The sequence below is a fragment of the Eretmochelys imbricata genome, chromosome 2 (genome assembly GCF_965152235.1).
Source record: "Eretmochelys imbricata isolate rEreImb1 chromosome 2, rEreImb1.hap1, whole genome shotgun sequence".
Lineage (NCBI taxonomy): Eukaryota > Metazoa > Chordata > Testudines > Cheloniidae > Eretmochelys > Eretmochelys imbricata.
Window position 1 is genome coordinate 239889054 of NC_135573.1, and position 25031 is coordinate 239914084.

The window sequence follows — 25031 nt, forward strand, 5'->3', positions numbered from 1 at the left end:
AGCTCCAAAGCCCTGCCTGGAAGTCACCAATTTCGTGACTTCCATTACCTCCGTGACAAAATCTTAACCTTATTCATGTGCAAAAGCTAAGAAATTCGAAGTTATGGACACCAATTAACCCAAAAGTCAATCAAATCAGGCAGGAAAGTTACCATCTTAAACAGGGAAAGCCGATATAGACCAGATTCAAAAACAGCCTCTGCCACAAAAAAAACCTCAGATACAAGTTCCCGACACTGAAAGTCTATAAGAGCAGAGGAGATTGCAGTGGAAAATTACTACAACATGACTTCTCTCAGAAGGCACGTGAGGGTCATGGATAAAGATGGGAGAGAATGAAGAACAGGAAGCAAAAAGAAAAGGAGTACTTGTGGCACCTTAGAGACTAACCAATTTATTTGAGCATAAGCTTTCGTGAGCTACAGCTCACTTCCGATGAAGTGAGCTGTAGCTCATGAAAGCTTATGCTCAAATAAATTGGTTAGTCTCTAAGGTGCCACAAGTACTCCTTTTCTTTTTGCGAATACAGACTAACACGGCTGTTACTCTGAAAGAACAGGAAGCATCACCGGTTCCTGCTAACACCTGTCCCCAGATCTGCTGCCCAGCCTAGTTTCCTAGTCTAAATGCCAAACCTTGCTCTACAGTTCTATGATCTGCATTTCCCTTCCCTCACATTCTCCCAATCTACACTGAAAGAATTTTGAAGTTACGTTTTATTCTATTAATGTAAACAAGTGTTAAGTGTAAACAACTACAACACAAATACATATACTATAAGGTGGGTGCACAATTTGTTGGAAAAAACTGCTCACTGACCATTTTTAGGAACCAGTAAAACAGTGAAAGGGATTTGACAACATGGCCACTTTTTTAACCTTTCCTTGTAGATCAAGTTTTCTAAACTTTTTGTAATTTTTGTTGCACTCCTCTGGCGAGATACTCACAACAGGATCAGGCCTGGAAATGCCTTTCCATGATGGCATGTCTCCAGAGGGGCAAGGAAAAGCTCTGACAAAAAACCTTGAAAACCTTGGGCTTTTTATACACTATAAATAAACAAGTGATGTCACTGTGGGTTTTTGGACCTTAACTAAAATCAGACGAAGCAGTTCAGGGCTGAAACTTGCTCTCTTCAAGGTTTCCTCATCTCACTTTGCCATATTTTTCCCTAGTTACAGGAGTAAGCATTTATTTTTAAAACAAACTAATATAACTAATTATTTCCTGCACCTGGTGGGTACCCAATTAGCCACGTTGTTCTTTATTTTTATTACCTCAACCTAAATTCTAAGTATAACAACACTGGTATTTCAAGGGTCACTATAAACTTAACCTAAACAATCCCCCTTTCTCATGATCTTATTCTTTCTGGTCAAATGCTTTGTGCCTATCACTCATGCTACTATCCAAACTCAATTTAAACACCATAATTCACTCAGGCCTAATGCCTGATGGACTATAGGGGACAAGCAGAACCCCATAAATAGGGAGCTCACAGTACTGGCAGAGTGGTGCACAAGGTGACTCCACTTCATTCAATGGAAATAAGGAAGAAATTTCCACATAACAGCCTTGTCTCAGAATTAAGGTTTCTCAAGTGCATTTCCAGTCAGCGTGATCACCAGTTAGGACAGCGTTAACACAAGCAACCACAACCTACACAATATCCACACTGACACCACCTTCACAACAAACTCCTTTCAATTCCAACATATAACCAATCACAACCCACACCTCCCATTTGTCAATCACACTTAAACAGAGACAATGAACTTAAATCTACTTTTTTCCATGTACAAAAAAAAAAAATCACTATACCTTTTACCAAATTCAAGCTTATCTATCAATAGGGAGCATATAAAATTAGCCTATACTGGAGTTTGGGTTTCATATATGAGCACTGGAGTTGAAACGAGTCATGAAGCTGACTGAGGAGTCAGAATTATGATTTGTGTATTCTTAGGAAGTGATACTTGAGCTCTACGTTAAACAAGGTTCTGTATGTTCCTTTAGTTTTCAAATATATAAAGACGAAGTTACCTTTTCACTACCTGCCAAGTCCACAAGGTAAAGTTTTCCACTCAGTTTCTGTTCTGTTTGAGTGTTTTCTTGTTTTACATTAATAAGGAAGATACTATGACTTCGAGAGCTGTGTTCATTCATATCTATAATGCAAATATTTAAGAATTTTCAAAACACTTGTTTATACAACAAATCTGCACTGGGTAACAATTACTCTAATTTGACCTTAGCTGAACATTTAGTATACAACATGAACCTCTCACAGTGAATATCTCTAGAGATAGACAGCCTTACAGTAGTTTGTGATGAATACAGTGTATTTAAACGAAAGCAGGCAAATGAAGGGTCTATCCCATTTTATTCAATAGATTAAGTCAGCTTTTTTCCTACACATTTCTATTAATAAAATGTAAAGTATATTGACAGTTTACTAGTCTGGCCTTTTACTCTGGGCTTAAGTATTTTTGGAGTTTATTAGAAACACTAGAACATTTGTCACTTTTTTTTCCAAAGCTGTTACATACTGACCCAACGTGTAGAGTTACCTTTAGAAACTTTCATTTTTGTTATAAGATAATGATTTTTTTTTCTTTATGCTTTATAGCATAGGTAAGATGTGAAACACAAGTAAACTTTCAAAGACACACATTTCATATTGAATTAAAACAGTTCTTTGAGTTCAGTAACAGAAGTCTAAGCTGATTTACTTTGGAGGTGAAGAGGGAGAAGAAGAGCCCCCTATTTAGTCTTCTCTCTAGCTCTGTGTCAGACAGAAACAACCCTAAATCCCCCATAGCCCTTTAAAGATGTGCGGGTAGCTACAAGAGAAGCTGAGGAAGTGTGAAGAAGGAATAGTCCCTTGTTCCCATCCATTGCTACTTCCCTGTTCCTCAGCCTTTAAATGCTGACCAGTCCTGGTTTCTGTTCCTTGCTGCCACCAAGAAAAAAAGTAACTGTGTTTGGCTTATCACTCCTCCAAAACACTCTCCTGATCAAAGGGAGGGCCAGAGCAGGCTTGGCCTCGATATTTGATTGCCTTCCTCAACCTTTTACTGATAAAGTAGGAACAGGCAGCAGGAACAGGAAATTTCCACCAAAAACAGCAGGTCCCAATGTTTTTCTGATGAAGTCCTCTGTGGATGAAAAGCTTGTCCATTCCCTTGGCCAAATACTGCCATATTTTTTGTTTATATTCTCTTTTCTTCTGCCTCAGTTTTACCTTTTCTGTCCCCAATGTAACATTTTTTGTTTTTCCTCTTTTTGCCATCTCATTTTGTAGCTTCCCCTCCCTACGTCCCACTCAGAAGAAGGCTACATATTGCCTACAATGAGACAGTCCACTGACAGCTCCAAAGACACAAGGCACATACTTTTACAACTTAGTACAGTGCCATAGGACCAAAGAGAGAAGCTTAGACCTATGGAATGCTGCCTAAATCTGCAGACAGGTAAACATGGGTATCTCGTGATCAGCTTTGTTATAGGCCTCTGCAGTAGTAGAGACAAAAAGCAGGTGGCTTCATGAGACACAAACTGCTTTACTTCCAGACACAGGAGTACATTCAAGGGGTGGGGGACATGGATCTGGGATCATGACCTTTCACTACTCCATGCTTGTACTCTGCCCCTACTCCAAGAAAGGGCATGCAACCTCAAGTTGAGTAACACTGTCCTAGAAACAGGAAGTTAGATGAAGGGGAGACAAACTAAATAGACCAAGATTGTTTTAATTTGTCTTAACCTACTCTTGCAGCAAGTGACACACTGAGGTGAGTTACACAAAAGTCAATCTTTCAAAAAACTAGAACCATTCACTTACATTCATAGTTTGGGCTTCTCTCATTTATACAATCAATGAAAGGAAAAAAACCACTTACTTGTAACTGCTACATGTCTGTTAGATTTTCCTTCATCTATAGTATCCATTACTTCATCCGGACTACATACAAAACGTTCAGTGCAGCCCTTTAAAAATTGACAAAACATAAATAAGTGATGTACATGGAGAAAAGATAGGTTAGTCAATAGCGTAACACTTATACTCACCTTTACATAAGGAACTCTGTTTTTGTCCTCGTGAACAGAAAGATTGGTCTTTGAAACTGGAAGAAAAAAAACTCTACAGATAAGATATTTCATTTGTTCAAAAGAATAATGTGGTGAATGATCATATATATCCCGAGGGAAACAAACATTTCTCATGGTATCCCATACAATTCTTATATTCTAACATCTGAACAAGGATTTACACAAAATGGCCATTAGAGAAACCCAGCTTTTATACACATAATACATTATACAAAGAAAAGGCATAGCTATACTTAATTTTACAATTGTAAGGTTATGAAAGCCAACAAAAGACTACATTGATAGTTGCCATTTACAACATATCATTAATGTGCCACATAACTATCCTAATCTGGCGGTAAAGTTTCTTTACAGTCTAACAAGTTGCTATCCCCATCCTATATAAAGGGCACAGACTTACCATCTAAAAGATCTCTTATTTTATCCAAGTATATTTCAAAATATGACACCTAATAAAAAAAATACAGCATTAAAAACAGTAATTCATAGATTTTAGGCCAAAAGGGACCATTATAATAATTTAGTCTGACTTCCTGCCTAACACAGGAGACTTTATTCCTTCCAGTGAATCCTGCACCTAGCCCAAGAACTTGTGGTTGAACCAAAGCATCTCTATTAGAAAAACATCCAAGCTTAATTACGACTTCAAGTGATGGAGAATTTACCACAACCATTATCCAAGTTACCAAAGGATAACTGCCCTCACTGTTAAAGATTAGCATCTTATTGTCAATGAATTCCCTATTTATGAAAAACAGGTATTCCCAACCTCTGGGCCCAACTGTCTTTGGATTCATATCTTCCAAATAAAATGGGAGACTTGTACATACACCAAAAACCCCCAAAGATTTAACCATCAATTACTTTACTTTAAAATCAGATGCAACTTTTTGTTTCAATAGTACTTCTTAAACCGAACAATTTACCTTAATGTGGAACTCCAAATTTTCATCCATGGAGTAAATATAATTGAAGATATCTTGCACTATTCTTGGAATAATCCCCATCCCATCTGGATCATGAAGTGTTCCCTTTTGAGGGAAAAAAAACAACTAAATGCAATATTCTTTATCAGTTATAATTCCATGAATACAACAGATTTCTAATATTCAAAGACGACAAACTGAACACATAAGTTGCAGTGGGGGAGATTTAGGTTGGATTTTAGGAAAAACTTTTTCACTACGAGGGTGGTGAAACACTGGAATGCGTTACCTAGGGAGGTGGTGGAATCTCCTTCCCTAGAAGTTTTTAAGGTCAGGCTCGACAAAGCCCTGGCTGGGATGATTTAGTCGGGGATCGGTCCTGCTTTGAGCAGGGGGTTGGACTAGATGACCTCCTGAGGTCCCTTCCAACCCTGATATTCTATGATTCTATGAAGGAGTTGATTTTAGAATAGTAACTAGAAAGAAAATTTTTAAGAAGTCTTGCCAACCCATTTAGGACCAAGATTTGGTTAGGGTAAAAAATTATCCCAGGAATCTTTTAAATAATAAATTGAAGATAAAAAGCTGCTATTAATGGAATACTTAGTATTTCTTATTCTGCTGCTGGAGGGCCAAATAAGGCTCCACAAATTAATTACTGCTATTCCCAGACTCATGGAAATAATGATGCCCAAAATACTATATTACGATCAAGCCCACCAAGAAATTGTGGGGGAAGGGATGCCAGATGAACAGAGGAGACTGAGGACTTTTATTTCAAAAGGAGAAGGGTATATAACTATGGAAAAAATGATAAAATATTGTGAGAAAGTCCTTTTTAGATACCTTACCTCCATAGTGTGTGTTTTCCCAGATGATGTTTGTCCATAAGCAAATATTGTACCATTGTATCCCTCAAGTACATCTAACAAGAAAGAATTTATGCGTTAGTGTTCTTTTCCAAGCTAACTGCCTATGGAGAAGTTTGCAAGAAGATAATTGAGTGTTTAATGGACAAATAATCTAATTTAGGATTTTGACTCCAAATGAATTTTGACCATTACAAGGTGTTTCCACTATGAACACAAGTCTAATAAAACAGAATTGCATGTTGCTAGAGTAGGAGAAGTTACATTAATAAATTAAAATGTAAACTAATGTATTACATAAGAGAGTTTCAGACTCAACATACAGACACTTTTAAAAGGTGAGCTGCAAAGGGAAAAAAATGGGCTTGTACCTTTTTGCTTCTTTTTAGTATATAAGACAGGGTGAAAGGCTTTTTTAAAAAGTTTACATTAGAAATTAGTGTCTTGTTTAGGCTGGAAAACTATGAGAACTGAAAAACTAGGAACACAAATACTGGGCTTCTGAGGACAGAGGAAGAAATCCTGCAACATGCTGTTATTGGATAACAAGCCCACCCAGAGAAACATTCTTTCTAACTTCCAGTAGGTTAGCTTATGCCATAAACTTAAACGTTTGTATCCTTTCTAAAGCTAGTTTTTTTTAAAAGTATTGTGACTGTAATATATGTACATTTCAAATTTAGTGTAATATTTATTGAACTGATATTCTTGTTATCCATATAAATGTCCAAACTTTTTTTGAAGTCTCCTAGGTAACTTGCTTCAATGATTAATTCACTACCACAAGCTTATAATTTAATTGTGACTTTTGTGAAAAAAGAAATTTTTATCAGTGTTGAATTTGCCAGTTTCATTAAATGGCGCCTTGTCCTCATATTATGAGACAAACAGAAGTTCCTTATCTACCTCTCAATACTATTAATTACAGTACTTGAGAGGAGACTAGTAAGGAGGAACACGATGAAAGGGAGTAGTATCAATCTTTAAAACTCTTCATGACAGTTTACCCATCCCCTTAATCGCTCATCTTCTGAACTCCCTCAAATAATGCAACATCTTTTTTTGTGAAGCGATAAGTAAAGAGAACACTGCAGTCCAGGTTAGAACACACTATTTATACAATTGACATAATACTTCTGTACTATACATCCCGTTGTTCCTTATGCCTCCTAACTTTATTTGCTTTTTAGACAATTTCTGCATATTGAGCTTAAGTCTTAACTTTGCTGTCCACACTTAGGAAATTCATAAGTTTTTACAGTTACTTTAGAACCTTGAAAGGTGTATGATTAGTTCAAATTCTCTCTCCCGATGTTCATTATTTTGCATTTGTTAACAATTAATTTCATCTGCCACCCTGTTATGCATTTACCTAGCTTGGTAAGGATCCTCTGAAGTTTCCCAGCCTTTTGCAGTCTTGCTCAAGTAATCTGTATCTGCAAGTTTGAATACCAAACTGCTCATCCCCTTTTAAAATCATTAATGCATTCAAAACGAGTGCTACTACAGACCCTTATAGCAACTCACTTCTAAACTTCTGCTATGATGAAAATTTAACATTTATTTCTCTGTTTTATCTCTTAGCCAGCTTCTGATCCTTGCCAGTAAATTGCCTATTACCCCAAGACTAAATTTTTTTTCTTTCATAATTTGTGAAGGTTTGGTTAAAAGCCTTTTGAAAGCCCAAATAATTGATATCAACTGGGACGCCTTTTCTTTACCCAATCATTCAAGGGATTCTACTACAAGTAGTACGGCAAGATTTTATTCTACAAATGATGAACTGGTTAGACTATCACATGATGATTTTCTAGGTGTTTTATAATTCTATTTTAAAAGTATTGCCTCAACCAAATTTTAATATATTCAAGGACAGAGATTCTGTAGTCTTTAAGATGCATAAGCATTGAGGCAGGAGTTCTATCTGCAGAAGATCTTCACTATAGTTGACTGAAGTTCTCTTTATACAACTAAGATGATCTCAAACTTACTTAGCTATGTATTATACAAGCTTAGAAAAACATTGCATATGCTTGATTTTTGAAGGTTTATACTAATCAAGACTTTTTCCTGGAACAGGTATTTCCATAGCACAGTCTATTCTTATGCCATATTTCAACCCCATTGATTTTGGCTGCAATTTTTTTTTAAGAGTCTTGAGCATCATTTTAAAATAGAAAAGTTATATTTTCCCATCCTTTTACTTAAGAACAACTTTTCCCCTATAATTGTCCAAGAGAGAATTTTAATGGAAGAGACCTGGCCTGAAAGATTGCAACCTGACAAGAACAACATTTCAAACAGTTATGAACTGAATATATGGGTTCAGAATTGATGTCATTCATCAACTTTAACTGTAGTGATTGCTGCCACTCCTGCTATAATTCATGCTGTTTCTTTTAGATACAGTTTTTGGTGGAAAGATGGGTAGGAAGAGGAGAGTTGGAACTACATCACAATTTTCAACAGTAAAAGCCACTTAATAGTCTATTGATGGCTTCCTTATTGTCAAGTTCAATGTTCTTCCTTACCTTTTACAATTTTTTTAGCACAATCATTGTATACTTGTTCCTGTGATGTACTTGACTGGAATACATGGTCAAACACATACGGCTTAGACTGAAAAGACACAAGAAGAGTAAAAAATCCCAGTCACAGAAAGTAAAACTGAACATTTTTCAAATTTGAACTGTCCATATTAATAGCCTGCTTCTACAGTATCTTTTTGCTTTTGTTTGTATACTTGAAGCCTTCAATAAGAGGAACTGATTTATACACAAGTTACCAGAGTGAAAGATGAGCACATACGAATGAAGCCTTGAACTAAACATATCTGCAGCCTGAAACCAGCCTAAACAGTTTTTCAAAAGAACTTTCACCATAAGTATGACCCAGTCTCACTTAATTACAGTTTGGCAACAAGTCAGTTCATTTTAAGTTTTCACACAAATCTTAAACCAAAATGCTCAGGTTAGTACTGTACACTCAAGAACATTTCTTCCTCTGGGAAAAGGACTAGATGGATATTAATTCAGGATTCTGATAGATGAGATCCCTCTTGAAAAGGAAGAGTAGTAGCATTCTAGAGGAAGTATGCCAAGAAACTACAGTGCTTAATAGGCAGAAGCCAAACCTGAGGTAGCTGAAGTCTACGCTGCAAAAGCAGACTGCTACCTATATTTTATTCTCTGGATGGAAGGAAATATTCAAGCTGCTGAAGCACTGAATTCTACTTAAGTGTTTCAGTTAGTGCAGACTTAGTTTTGGACTTAGCAGGCTCTTGGAGGTGTCCATTACTAATGCTTTGGATATTCTGGTGACTACATGCTGATCTGACTAAAGAGACAATGTAGTATTATGTCACTGAGGTAGAGTATGTCACTATCCCCTTTCTCTGGATTATGCTGCTACCACTCCCATCATCTGAGTGACTACTCAGACACTCATAACCACTCCCATCGGGATGGTAGATGCATTATGATGAAAGCAATTTTGTGTTTTGGGATGGGATTTCCCAAAGCACTTAAGTGATTTAGGACACAAGATCCAGGGATCTTCATCAAATCATTTAGGTGCTTTTGGAAATCCCACACATGATCTATGCTAGTTTCTTTTAATACAGTCTAAGAAGTTTATCCAAGCCAAACTAAAACTGGGATGGACACTTATTAGCAAGACAGATTCCTTCTTTAACATTTACTATCAGTCTTGAGGTGTGAGGCTGAAGTTTCAATAAGCATATCTATAAAATTAGCCACTGAATAAAGGATACAGCTATAGACAGCCATTTCCTCAATCTTCCTGTAGTGACTTTAATAAAAGGAATATTAACAGGCATATCTGGTATTGTGTGTGTTGCAGGCCAACTCATTATAACTCACAGGTAACATTTGTCTAATATGCACAAGTCTGCATGCACTACTTCATATACACATTCCTATTGCTGGATCACGTTGCCCCCATTATCACCTTTTGTACCATATCTACGCTATTCATATTGTGTCCAATAATATCCTAAACAAAATTTATGGTGTACTATTGATGTGGCTGGTATTCCTTCAGGTTTAGATGTAATTTGAAACTTCCTCCAAATTATTTTTCCACTTAAAAAAAATTGATATTCATGAATACACTATTCCAAGTCAGTACATTTTTGAGAAAGTCTTAAGTGACTATCAACTGATTTTGGAGACTCTCTCTAGAGGGATTAAGTCAGGCAGGTCATTGCTCTTAAAACATTACATCTTGCAGTAATCCATATCTATCTTTAACAGTTAAAAGACTGCTTAACTCATCCAGTGTTTTTTCTTCACGTAAATGGTCAAAGTACCCGATTCCTGATGTTTCCAGTACAATGTTTTGTTAATTTTTAGCTTTTTATTTCCTCACATGGGAAAATGAAAATAGAGCTATAAAACAAAGCTGTAAACTGCATGAGAAATTTCCACAATTCTTTGTTAACTAGTGGATAGATAGGTTAGTGATGTTGTCCAAAACAATCAAACTGCTATATTTTATTTTGATTTAATGCTAAGTCCTACAGGAATTTCTTAAACATCACATTCAGTGTGCCTGTAACATATTTTAGTTTCAATCAAAACAATTTATTCAATCAAATTAAACTTCATGTTAGTTTAACTTTTTTGAGCTCTTTAGAGAGACAAGGTGGGTGAGGTAATATCTTTTACTGCACCAACTTCTGTTGGTGAGAGAGACAAGCTTCTCTGAAAATCAGTTTTTTAACATTCTTCCCCACATTGTAAGATATAAAATTTATCTCCATTAACAAACAGTAGGGAGGGAGGTTGAATTTACTAACTCTACTTAAAATAATTTAGCTATATCATGCCTTTATAATTCTCCTTTAAGCTGCCACTGAGATAGTACTATGAAAGGGCAGAGCTTAGAGAAAAATAACCAAATTTTCTTCCCACTCCTTTTGATTTATAGGATTACTCACTATTCGTACTACGCTTTGTTGAATTTTATGGATTAGTTAAAGGACTTCTCTCTCAAACAATGAATCCCTTATTTGAATTAATCTTAAATATAAAAGTTTATACATCACAAACTTCAGGAACCCTTGACAGACTGACTTCTTCCAGAACACAGTTCCCTGTAACAAATTTATTAAATCTACCAGAATCCCCATTCTCATTACTGACCAGGAAGGTGGCGGTCTTAGTGGCATGCCCTGAAAGTTGAGTGATTACAGACCAAACCAGGAATGCAAATTCCAAAGGTTCAGTGCCCTAACAGAATAGTCTGCCTGAAATCCACTCCCTCCCATCACACTTTACACCAATGAGGCTCCAGCTCAAGCATCTCCACTGATCTATATTTGTCAAACAACTGTTTTTAATTTTAAAATATTTCAATGCCAAAATAAGCGGAGGTGATAAAGAACAGCTTTGCCTAGACCTCTGACTGATTTTAAAAGAACTACATATACACCTATCACAAAAAACAGTCTGAAAGATTGTTGTGTAATTCCAAACAGGTTTCACTTATTTGGCATTTGCAATATCAATTCTAGCTGTTTTCCAGTGGCCTACTTTCTCACAGCAGGACAACCAAATTTCTAAAAAAAATCTTCAGAAAAAAAAATCAGTAGGTCTTTATATATTATTAAGAAACATAACCCTATTTTTCAGTGCCCAGATCACACCATTATTGTGGCACAGATTTCCCTCACTTCGCCACAAATACCTTAGCTGCATCAAGAGGCTATGACTGAAAACTTTCTGAGGAAAGGTACAGAATCAGGCCTTGCTCTGGATTGCAGTTTTTGGGTATTACCATAAGTGACAAAAAACAAGCTGAACCATCACATACTCTATACGTTGGGTGTAATAACCCTTGTGTTACAGATATCCTTTTGACTAGGAATCAGACTCACAATTGCTCAGTAAAAATATTTCACTTAACCTTGCAAATTAAGCCTATAGGTTGCCTATTCATTTGTGTGCCAAATCCCTATTTTCCAGTCTCCCCAGAGCCCACAGACCCGCAGTTAAACATCCAGATTCACCTCTTTCCCAGAGTTTGGCTGTACTGGAAACAAACATTACCCCATAAGACATCAGCCTAAGCTTCCTCCTTGGCTGCTTCTATGGTGTCACTCTATGAACCTTCTCTAAATGAACTTAAATCAGTCTGCCTCAAAGCAACATTCCAAGCCCTTGTTGAAGCTAACTTGCAGCTACCTGCCAGCATGACCCAGCAGTAGTTACTCAAATCTTGATGGATGTTTTTTTTTTTTATTATCATAATTAATGGCCAGTTTAGCTGTACTGGGCAACAGTTTTCAGTATTAGCCTACATTCAAATATATTCGAAACAACTGAAATGTACAAAACTTTGCTCTTCACAGATGTCCGCTGGCAAGTCATCATCTCTCAATGTCTTGTTCATAGTAGACAATTCTGTTACTCTTAATGAGACAGAATAACCTTTAACTTCAGGTTATCCTCAGAAGTACAGAAAATAAATTGTATAAAAGTATTAAGTGTTTATTTCTATTGCATTCATACCCTATAGTTTTAAAGTTTACTGTAAGATTTTCAGAGTCCATCCATAACAATGTGTGGCTTGGATCATCTTTTCTGATCCTTAATACCTGGAATAGTCTTTTCATTATTGATACTATAAGATGAGCAGCCAGTAACGTTCCATTTCTGTATCACAACATATAAAATGCTTTTAACTCTAAAGCATATTCTTTTTGCTAATGTAATCATTTTAGAAACCCATTCTGTCTGACACTGTAGCCGGCTTATTCTTGGCATGAGGAGCACAAGACAGTTTATAAAAGATTGAGGTATAAAAAAACCCAGCTTTTCTCCCAATGCAAAACAGTATGACACAGTATTGCTATCACCATTTTTGCCCACAAAAATATACAAAAAATGTAAAACTTTAGGTCTAAGTAAAGATTCTTAGGACGGAACTATCTGAAAGGGGGTTCCAAAGAGGACTGTTCTCAGTGGTAGCAGATGACAGAACGAGGAGTAATGGTCTCAAGTTGCAGTGGGGGAGGTTTAGGTTGGATATTTGGAAAAACTTTTTCACTAGGAGGGTGGTGAAACACTGGAATGCGTTACTTAGGGAGCTGGTGGAATCTCCTTCCTTTGAAGTTTTTAAGGTCAGGCTTGACAAAGCCCTTGCTGGGATGATTTAGTTGGGGATTGGTCCTGCTTTGAGCAGCGGGTTGGACTAGATGACCTCCTGAGGTACCTTTCAACCCCGATATTCTATGATTCGAAGAAATCCCAAACGGAGTGATTTTAGCAAAACTTATCCCTTTTTTTCCCCCATTAATTTGAGAGCACATTTATTTTCCATTCCCAACCCTCTTTCCCAGTTTGGAACATAATGTACTATTGCTCTGTCAGTGCCAGAGTTCAAAGTAGCAAAAAAGACAGACAAGCAGAGTCCCAGCATAGTATTCTGCTTCTAGGAAGAAAAATTATGCTTTTCAATCCTTTTGGAGTGCATGAGGAGAATAAGATGCATGTAGAACTGATTTTTTGTAACTGTAGAGGGTGCAGGGTATGTCATTGGACCTTAGTTTTCCAGTCCTCCATTCTTATTTTTCTGTGTTAAGATTGTAACTTGAGTGCTTCCTTACTTGCTTACATAATATACCATATATAAGGCTCTGTGTACTCTGCAACCTGTAGGGATAGAGTTCTGCAGCATTTCCTTTGCCAGAGGATAAATGGGAAAATACTATCAGTCTCCATTTTATGATGGCCCCATATTCAGTTTCAATACGAGAAGTTTTTGTAATGAAAATACATAATTGCAGCCGGGAAGATGTTAGGGAAAACTGGAGATTCTAGCAGATGGGTGGGGAACAGCTGGAATTTTAGCATTCAAGCAGACCTGGGACTATCGCTCTAGCTGGATGTTTGTTCTAAAGGGATCAACAGTGAAACAGTTAACAATGCTGACATTTAAAGTGTCTTTAGGTTTTAGGATGAACAGAGATTATTACTAAAATGATATAGCACAGCAGCAGTACAGTAGAATTCCTTCAGAATTGAAACAAGTCTTCTAGCCATACATGTCTGCACTATTACAGAGTTTGTCAAAAAGCCATATGCTTTGAGAAACTGTTGTACTTCTCCTAAGTGATCAAGGCTCAGAAAAATATTAAACTAACCACCACCACTGAAAAAATCCAAATACTTCAGCTATAGGTAAGAGTACAGCTTCTAACATATGCAGTCATTTTCCATATGAGGTCAGATTATAATATTAAGGTGGAGTACTTTTACAAGTATGGAAGTGGTTTTTTCCTTCTAAAATACAAAATAGCATACCATCGTCCTACTTCTGCTGTTTTGTGTAAGTGTCCCACTTCTTGCATGCCCTACCCTCTTTCAGTGTTCCATATGAATTACTTTTTCTTTCTGAATATTGCTTTCTTGCTGCCAAGACGATGAAGTCAGTAGAAGAAAGTGATCTTCACTAGTCTGGTTCTGCAAGAAAGTGACAGAGCCAAACCTTTCTTTAATTTAATATACAAAACCAGTTTTAAAGAAGTATATTCTTTAAACTTAAAGCCAGGTATATTTAGATATTCAGGGCAGGGACCAGGCCTTGCATGTTAAGGATACTACCCAGTTAATTAGAAAATACACTGAGGCAGTCAGAGATCTTCAAAAAAACAGAAAAAGATGGGAAAGGTACATTATCGAATATAGGCATTTGAAGGAAAAATAGGACACTGCTTATTTGTATGTTAATACCCAGACTGCTCTTCCAGATCTCAATTCAGACTTAAGCAGTTGTGAACAGTCTGAAAGGTCTGGGTGTGACTGAGTACACTAGTTTATTTTTTGTTTTTGGGGGGCAGAAAATCACAAGACAAGAAAGAGCACATATACAGGTACTAAAAGTGGCATACAAGCATTTCATTCCAAGTGATAATGCTCTCTGCTTGCAAACAGTTTCAAGTGTAAAAAAATAAAGGTCAAAACCACATACATATGAATATGCTGGTTTCTCTCTTCATGTGACCTTTTCAGTAAGCACTCCCCATAACTTACATTGAACACTGAAGAAATATAAATTTGTGGGTAACTCCAACAGGGACTTATAAAAACCATGTTCACTGCAGTTGTATTAGGTTTCAGCTTGCCTTGCATACATTCTTAAACAAAAAGGCATTATAATGAATTCAGCATTAAAGAACCCAGTTTTCTCAGCATTCATGCTGTAAATATTTCAATAGAGTCATTAGCTGGAAAAGGCTTTAGTATTTTAAAAGCACGATAACTTAAAAATATCAATTTGAAAATTATGCTGCTGCTGCAATCATCAAGGAAATATCATCAGTAAGACATTAGTCATGTTTAGACAAGATTAAGTTGCCTCGAGTTAGGTGTCATAATGCTTATCATAGCCTGGTCCACACTTGAAAGCTTTACCAACAACTCACCTCTGTCAGCACAGCCCAACCCCGTAATTTGTCCTTGTCTACACACACCATCATCATTGTGCTTGCTAACTTGTTAAAAATAAAATTAAAGCACAATTCACTTTCCTAGCAAAGAGAGGAGGAGCTGTGCTAGGACTAAATTGCATAACAACATTTAGGGGGCACAGCTATTTCCACAGCCTAGTTCCAGACACTCCCAGTGCTCCTCACAGAATGCCATGTTTAAACATGAAGATACTCTACCTACAATAATTAAAACACTTAAAGTTACTATAAACTGTAGGATAACAGAACTTAGCTGGTTTTTTTTTAGTTAACTTGTGTATTTGACCAGTGAATATATTGTCAGTTTCACTATTTCCCTCTACAGTCAGTTCATCCCTCAATGAAAAAATGCCTCTAATTATTTAAAGGAGATCAGAAAAAACCTTTTTTTTTTTTTTTTTTTAAAGAAATTTGTGTTCTGAATTTTTAAAAATTAGAGGGTGTTTTAACAAACTAGCTTTTTTTTTTTTAACATAGTCAATTTAAAAAAAGGTTAGGTTGACAAATTTTTCTAGCACCAAAGCTAAAATATCTTGAGCAAATCCCCAGTGTTAACAGTACTTGAAGGAATAGAATAATACCCACCCAACCTCCAAAGAACTGGAGTCACAATGAAAACATATCTTTATACTGCTATAACAAAAATGTTACATGCATACAAGTCCACATACTGTCTTAATGATGTGCATTTGTTTTTTTTTTTTAAACACATGAATTCATCAGGAAGAACAGCTAGAAAAGATTCCCCTTAAAATTAACTATTTCTAAAATGAAAAAGACTTGCTTGGAATTAGAATTCAAAGCCCAAGAGATATGGCCTCATGCAAGAACAATTAAGGAGCTACATCTTTCTTATAGCTATTGTTCTTCAAAACAAAATAATACTGCATCTCAACCACAAATTGCTGTGAAATATGTAACATCTAAAACTACAATAAATCGTCTCTCTAAAAGACAGGAGAGGGAAAATACTCACGTGTCCAGGATCACAAGCATGCCTGTAGATGTATGGATGCCCAGGAAAAAGAAAACTATTGCTGCTTTCCCCAGAAAGGAAGAGGAAGTCAAGGAACGCATGTGTACGGTTAGAGTAGGACAAACGCGCAGAAGAGTAGTGGGAGCATCTCTGCTCCCACTCTGTTTCCTATCTTATTTCCAGTCTTGCCCTTCTCCCAGCCAATAGGGACGACAACTCCCAAATGTTACTGGGTAGATAAGAGGCAAGCTTCTCCATATTTCAGCATGGGCCTGCAGAGGCAGAGTTGTTAAGTACCATGGGCCAATCAAGGTGTAGCCTCTCCTCGAGTGAGGAGGCTGTGAAGAGAATCCTAGCCCAACTTACTGAAAAGAAGAGCTTGGCAGGCAGCTACCACTATATACAGTGGTGAAGAGAAGCCCGATATGCATGAAAAGGAGAAGGAAACGGATATACAGTACTCTGCATGGAAATAACTGAGGAATGGCTTTAGGACGGCTATTTCAGACAAGATATTTCAAACAGGCTAGCTGGTTAAGTGTTCAGGCTACTAGGGATCAGTGAAGCTTTGCAAAACCTAACTCACTCATCCTTGGAGATAAACTGAATGGTTATGAAAGGTGCAAGTTTGACAGTCCCGGAGAATTAGGACTTCAATTTTATTTAGTAATCAGAGGATGTGATTTTAAGTTTGGGAATCTTGCCATATATCAGGAGTAAAAATGCTTTATGTTACTGGAATGATGGGAATTCCAGCATATTCACTGTAAAGAGCATTTGTTTACAGTCCCAGTGGTTGGAATATCATGAGACAGGACTTAAGACTGTCAGTGGTACCTCAACCTATCAGTGCTTTCCTGGGCACTGGTCCAAGGCTGAAAATAGCAAGTCCTGGACCTAAGGCTACTGGATGTTTTACATTTGGCCTTCACTATTGCAGAGGAATACAGTTAATAAAAAAGTCATTACAATGCATGTTAATTCCCTACTAATTCTGTCAATTTCAAGCTCCATGTGGTCTCTAAGAAGAACTAGTTTGCCTCACACTGACTTAGTGAGTCTCCAGACCACTTCATCCTTCAGATGTTATTTTGAAATCTTACTAGAAAAGCAAAGCTCGCACCACTGTGATATTTTCTTTACTACCCAGTGAAAATTCTAGCTTTTCCATTAGTGGTAAAAAGTAGCGACAAGAAAACATTCAATCATTCTTTTACATTTGTAAAAACTGACCATCTTGGAGTTCTTGTGGAAGATCCTACACAGTCTACACCACAATGATAATGTTTCTCAATGTCCACTGCAAATTACCTCACTTTTATCATTTGAAACCTAAACCATGGATCCTCCTTATGAACTTCAAGCCCCTGCCCCATTAGCAATGATTGCACTTTGGCCCAAAAGGTAGTTGCTAGAAAGTTAGAGAGTGGGGACAGAAGAGAATTTATCACCTAGAAAATCTGATACATCTCAAGAACGGACTTCACAGCCTTTGATTTCAGATGGGGCACACGGTGCTCCTATGAATGGATACTCAGGACCAAGCATGAAAGTGAGCATATTTACTTCTAATAGTGACATCAGTTTTGTCATATTCTGTATTTGCTAACAGTCTAGATAAATGATGGGCAAGTTTCTGTGTAACTGTGAGAATTAATGCAGTCTGCTGCACCAATCTCTGAAATGAGGTCTTGAATAGGCCAATACCAGCTAATTTCACAAGCATTTTGTTTGCTTTTCGGTGGCCTACTTACTACTGATCAGATCTGAATTTATACCAGAAACAGCAAAAGGTTCCATATTCCATTAGCAATCCATTTGTTTTCTAAAACTGAATTTAAGTAGAAGAGAAGTAATACTTTAAAGCCTTGTGCTATAAATATGAAGCTAACAGAAGCTTTATTTACTGTTACACATTTGTTCCACTTCCAAGTTAAGCTGCTATGAATAGGTATGTTTAATTTGGGTTGCTTCAAGAAGAAAATAGTGTACAGAAACCTAAAATCTAAAATATTAGCAAGGTAAATTTTAAAGTATATTCCTCATTTCCTCTCTAAATTTGCAATTGTGCCACTGTGTGGCAAATTCTTCATCTGAATGTGCAGATTAAGAATGAGTACAAGTGAGACATAAGTACAGAAAAAAAAATCTTTACCAACAAATACAAATGATACGGGAGAAGACTGTTACTGTAAATATAGTCTAGCTCTCCATTCAATAACTCACTCTACAGCAGCTGCATTGCAAACTGGCACTGCTCGAATGATCTTTTCCAGGACACCAACAAGATCTCTTCACAGCAGGCCTCTATTCTACAGAGAGTGATTTTTATTAAATTGCAAGCAAATATGTGTGATGAACCACAAAGACATAAGCAGGCTCAATTTATTTTGCTGGACAAAGTATTAGTCACTAGCCCACTGGTTGATGTACTGATCACAAAAGCCACTCAACAGATTTTCTTTTGCCAAAACTATTCAGTGGACAAATTACTCTGGTAACTTCTTTCTTAGACATTACTAATGCAGACATTAGTTGCCAAACTCATTACGTTACACAAAAGAAGCCTAGATCTTTTGCCCATTTTCTCTCTCTTCCCATACACCTATTTCTAGGATGTCTGTTCTTTATTTTAAAATTTCACTACTGTATTCACAAAACCACTATCAATAATATCCTGAAAACAGAAGAATGGAAAGCCCAATATCTGGGGCGCTCTATTCTCCTGAGTCACCCTGCTTATTTTGTACCCTAGTTCAGTGCAAACTTCCTCAGACCGATTAGTAAAGAAAGATATGAATTGGAAAATTACTACTGGTCAGTAACGAACAATCCAGATCCATTAATGGCACACACACACTGCTGTATACACCATTTTCCTCCACACATAAGAGCTGTTTCTCTCTGTCTCTCAGGTGGCGTGGGGGAGGGCACTCATTACAGCACTGATCTGCGATAAAGCACTACAACTTTCGTATGCACAGTGTATGAAATGTGCACGACAGTACCACCTCAAATTCAAAACTGCCTCTTAAAGCCATGCCCAAAGTTTCGAGTGCTGTTTGACTAAGCTTCTGCAAGAGGCCTGCTAGGCAGGGAGTCTTTGATTGGGTGGCAGCTTTATATAGTACCTGTACTCCGCCCGGCCAAGTCAACCCCTGTGCCTGCCCTGCTCCCTCCTCTGCCCGGTCATGCCCCCACGAAGCCCGGCTGCTCCCCTCGCCTGGCCCCCTCCGCTCTCGCTCAGCTCTTCTCCGACTTTTGTCTCTCCCCTTCGTACCGCGCCCATCCCCGTGGTATCCGGCCCCCTCCCCAGCCCGGCGCTCACCGCGATGATAACGGTGTCCTCTCCCTGGAACTTGGCGACATACTTGTCGCCGCGGGTCACCTCGGAGTCGTTGAGAGGCCTGAAGCGACACATCACTTTGATGTTACATTCCGCCGGGTCCGCCATCTTAGGCCAAAGCCGCCGCCTTCGGGGCGCTCAGCCCAGCCGCCGCCGCTGCCACCTCCACGCCGCCCGCTCCGGAGTCCTGCGAGCGGCCGCCGCCAGCAGAGCAGCGCCTCACTCAGCGGAGGGGAGAGGGGAAGGGCTCCTCCCTGGCCGCCGCTGCCGCCTCCTGCTCTCACTTCCTCCCCAATATGGCAGCCATGGCGGCGCCTGCAGCCGGCGAGTCCGGACCCTCCCCTCCTCGAGCAGAGGCGGTGCCGACAGCAGGGCAGGGAGGGGGTGACGTCACCCTCCGCAGAGAACACCTACCCCGCCGCCTCAGACTCACCGCGCAGGCGCGCATCGAGGACAGCGGCGGCTACCACCGAAGGGCTCGTTTGCGCAGGCGCGCACTAGGTTGGGCGCCTGGAGGGAAACATGGCCACCCGCAGACGCAAGAATTTCCTGCGCAGGCGCACAAAGGGGGTTTGGGCCATGTTGTAGCGCAGGCGCAGTGTTTGGGTCAAGGGAGCAGATGAGAGGTGGGGGTGTGAACAGCATGATGGAAAGGCGCGGCAGCCGAGGGCTTCCAGCCCTCCTTTCAGGCAGGGGCGGAGCTACAGGGATGCCGCCAAGGGCTCATTTACAAGGCTCTGTGCTTGTCAGGGCCATCACCACTGGAGGTGCTCAGCTCCTGGGTTCTTCCCCCCAGCAGTCACCCTGTTTTCAAAATACGTAAACCGGGGCAGTTTTGAGGCATCATGTTTTAGCATCACAAAATCATCATTAGCCATGGCTGTGATATATCACAGATCCACCCAGCTGTACCGCAGGCATCTGTATGAAACTGCTCATGAAGCACTGGGCGATGGTGTCACATGCATAGTCCGCGTGGTTTCCTATCTGTTTAAAAATCATGTCCACGTGAAATTGTAATCGGAAGCCATGTGCAGCTCCTGGATAAAGCCCTATGGCTCTGGCAACCACAGATGAGAGGCAGGGAGGGAGCACCAGGCCACTACATATTTTCACCAACTGCCCTGGGAGGGGCCAGAACAGGAACTTTACATAGAATAGACCAGGCCATCACTTTTCAGGCTCATTGCAATGTTGTCACCTGACAAGTAATGACAGGCTTTGCCTTGAACAATGATTGGCGCAAAACACACTATACATTGAAAGTAAAATGAGTGTACAAAGCATTTCATATAGGTATTTGGGGTACCATATGTAAGGTAACATAAGAAGGGCCATACTGGGTCAGACCAAAGGTCCATCTAGCCCAGTATCCTGTCTTCCGACAGTGGCCAATGCCAGGTGCCCCAGAGGGACTGAACAAAACAGGTAATCATCAAGTGATCCATTCCCTGTTACCCATTCCCAGTATCTGGCAAAAAGAGGCTAGCGACACCACCCCTGCCGATCCTGACTAATAGCCATTGATAGACCTATTCTCCATGTATTTATCTAGTTCTTTTTTGGACCCTGTTATAGTCTTGGCCTTCACAACATCCTCTGGCAAGGAGTTTCACAGGTCAGCTGTGCATTGTGTGAAAAAATACTTCCTTTTGTTTGTTTTAAACCTGCTGCCTATTAATTTCATTTGGTGACTCCTTGTTCTTGTGGTATGAGAAGGAATAAATAACACTTCCTTCTTTACTTTCTCCACACCAGTCATGGTTTTATAGACCTTTATCATATCCGCCCTTAGTCATCTCTTTTCCACGCTGAAAAGTCCCAGTCCCTTTAAACCCTAGTCAATTCAAACCCATTGGTTTTGTCCAGTTTAGGTCAAGCTTACATAACATCTTTCATTTTGTTTTGTCAAAGCAGTGGCAGGGATGTTGGAGAGAACTATTGAATAGCCAAGCTCATCACCTTGTTGTTCTGCCTTTGCGCTCCTGGGCTGGAAGAGAAGACACCCTCCCCCCCATCAACTGACTCATCAATTGGTTTCAAGGCTGTAACAATTTTCAGAGAGAAAGTTAAAATTTAATGAAGTTTTAAATGTAATTGAAACACAATTAAATCCTTCAGTGTGGAGGCTCTCAAGGGGTGGTTCCAAGCGGGTTTTACCACCATGCTGGTTTAAATTCAGATATACTATGAGCTTTTTCCACTGCTGGAGATTGAATCCAAGTACAAATTTACTTCTCTGTTCAGTTTAGTCTGCTCATGTTCAGAGATTACCAGCCCGCAAAATAGAAACTTTTAAAATGGCATGAAATTATTTTTAAAAAATGAGGGAGCCTCTTTCTTAAATTAGTAAGATTTAGTAGGTCTAAATGGCCCCTAATGGTAGCTGCACTATTTATGTATTTTATGAACAAAAATGGAGGCTGTGCTTGTACATTAAATGTGAGGATTATGAGTTTTAATGGGGACTGATCTGCCACACAGCATTGTCCATCCCCAAGACCCTTCTCACAGCAAAGACTTGGTTGAATACTGTGTGTTTGTTGGGCATAGGCTATTTAGATGGATCCTGTTCCAAAATTAGTGTGATGGATTTGCAACACAGGGGACTACACCTTTCACCAGCCCCCTCCCTACTGCATATCCTCTTCCCTTAGCCAGGTACTGAACCAGGAAGGGGCCAGGGTCTGTTGAGAAGCAGCAGCCACATTGTGAGGGAGGAGCTGCAGAGAAGCTGAATCCAGAGAGGACCCTCAGGAAATGTATACAGAGTCATGCGTGAAATAGGCAGTGACTGTCAGACATGAGAGCAGAGTGCAGGTCTGGGTGGGACTTATGGAGGAGCAGAAGTGGTTGGGTAGGGAGCCAGTGCAGAGTGGCCCAATGAGAGGCATTAACTGAACCTCCCCTAGAAATCTGCAAATTCCTATTTGATTGAATATAAACTGGATTGGAGCAGGCAGCGCTAGGCCTGAAGAGCCTTGACTGCCTCAAGTGGACTGCCCCAGTGGCCCAACCAAAAACCACTGTTGCTCACTTTGAGCATTAACTATTCAAGCCTCTGTACCTAGGGTATGTGCAAACTTCGGCTTTCCTGCCAGCCCTAGTAAAATACCTTTTCACGTAGCCATGTCTGAATGGTTATGGGGACTCACCAGGGCTAATAATGTCTACAAAGCCTACCTGTTGAAGAACCTACAGTGATTGCCTCAGAATAGCAGTGTACATGGCATGCAACTGGCACCCTAGGGTTTGGTGCACTCAGACACTGTGCAGCCCCAATAATTATACAAGCGCATTATGGATCATGCATCTGGGAATCATTCTAAATATTACCAATGGTCTAAATTATTCAGAGCTGTTTTTCTCACTTTAATACATGATGTAATTTGTTAAAATCTAGTTCTGTGTTGTGAAGCAAGTTTTCAGTCTTCTCAATCAAGATCATGTTGTAACAAGTCCATCCTTCTGCTCTAGTTAAAACCTTTGCAGGAGCATACTGTCTTAATCAGGACAACAACAGCTACACCTCCCAGCCACATAAGTACTCTATGCAATAATTATCTGATAGGCACAGGGTGTGAACACAGTCAAATGGGGCACTGAGGCTTGATGCAATCTAACATAAGAGATATAGCATATGTATGTCACTCCAAAGTTGTGCTTATGTTTAATTGTAGTAACATATTTTAAACATAATGGCTGCCAGCCTTAAGAATATGCACTCTATATTTCTAAATAAAATAGCTTATATCTGTTTATTGATAATTTCATAATTGTGATTAGATACTTACGCACATGCCTAATTATAAGCACGTTGTGCGTAAGTACCTTGCTTAAAGAACATGGAGGTAAATTATTTGTTACAATGAAAATTCCTTGTCTTTTTCTATCCATTTCCAAGCAAAAACGAATACACGAACAGCAAAATCAACAAGCTTTCCCCTCCATGGTTATTACTCACATAAACAATTGTTTCAACTGCTGAGACCTCCTTTATTTTGTAATTATCATTATCCATAACCAAAGGGAATATAAATCATTAGCTAAATATGATGAGATACTGTACGTAGTGTTAAAACAACTTCAGTACAGGAGCAGGTTTGCAGTAGCTTGCTCCCAAGTACTCCATAATATCCTAGTGCTAAATTGAAGTAATTCTCAAGAAATTACATGAAGGGGCCAACTGTTAAACTTTCAAATGTTTTAAATTGTGTAAACTCCACAAATACACAGAAAGGAAGCATGAAATAAATAATTACCAATATTTGAATTACTCTCAAACAAAAGATATCACAAAGAGTTGGCTCAATGTATCAGTAAAAACACTTTTCACTTCTATGTTACCAGTTTCATGCAAACTCATTGGAATATTGGTTGACAATACTTCTCATAATTGCTATTGAAGACCTTTTTGTGAAATGAGTTCTGCTGAGCCTTAATCAGTTCTTAAGAAGTGGTGTTCCCATCACAAAAACACCAGGGAAGTTTACAAAGCTTCAGGGAAGCACAGGATTAAAAGGCATAAAGAATTAATTTTAAAAAGTCCCCAATAATTTTCCAAACAGACTCCTGGGATTATGTCTTTGGCAAATGTAGAACCTGTACTTTGATATCTCAATATATTAAGTAGCAATTATCTCACAAAACTTTGGGTGTAAAATTATGGTGAGAATTTTCTCAGTGGAGAAAATGTATTCTATAAAAATCAAGGTGACAGTCTTCTAAGAAGCCATGACTTGTGCTGTTGACACTTCAGATTGAATTCTCTTTAACCATCTGCTGTGCGTACTGCTAAAGTGTTCATTGCTTTCTCAGAAGAGACTTGATTTTTGCCATGTATTAGATATATATAATTTTATATATATACATAATTTTAAAGTCATACTTTATCTTACTGATAACTTTAGTAAAGTAGGTTGGTAAAGACTGACGACTTTGGTAAAACAGTAATTTATCTGACTGATTTATGTCTGCCAGTTCACCAACAGTGTTTCTACTCATTAATGATCTTTACAAACTTTAGAACAAACTTTAGAAATTCCTCAGAGATTTGCAGCTACTTGAGATTTCCTATCCCTATCCAGCATTATAAAAGCAGCATCTTCAGCAAAGAGGATATGCCAATTCTGAGGCTTACAGTGAAACTATATCCGAATAATGATGTAATTGACCCATCAAAATTGTTTTGGGAGCAATGACAGCAATCTTGAGTTGATCTAAAAAGATTGAACATATTTGACTAAATCTTTAAATCAAGTTTTCTTGCAGAAGCAAATAAAAGTTAATTACCCACCCTTTTAAAAAA

At 38.6% G+C, this 25031-nt stretch overlaps 1 protein-coding gene across 3 annotated transcripts in view; it reads right to left on the bottom strand.

The window, feature by feature from the left end:
- KIF5B (kinesin family member 5B) overlaps positions 1-20046 on the bottom strand; it is a 69044-nt gene extending 48998 nt beyond the window's left edge. For 2 of the 3 annotated variants that reach the window (XM_077808284.1, XM_077808283.1), the window contains exons 1-8: positions 19706-20046; positions 8440-8527; positions 5891-5964; positions 5040-5144; positions 4514-4562; positions 4072-4127; positions 3903-3990; positions 2044-2168 (exon numbers count right to left, since the gene is read on the bottom strand). In XM_077808284.1, coding sequence (XP_077664410.1) covers positions 2044-2168; positions 3903-3990; positions 4072-4127; positions 4514-4562; positions 5040-5144; positions 5891-5964; positions 8440-8527; positions 19706-19831 — 711 coding nt within the window. In that variant the 5' untranslated portion in view covers positions 19832-20046. Of the gene's footprint in view, positions 1-2043; positions 2169-3902; positions 4128-4513; positions 4563-5039; positions 5145-5890; positions 5965-8439; positions 8528-19705 lie in introns of all 3 variants that reach the window. The other variant, XM_077808282.1, reaches the window with a different exon arrangement.
- Between the last annotated feature and the right edge of the window lie 4985 nt (positions 20047-25031).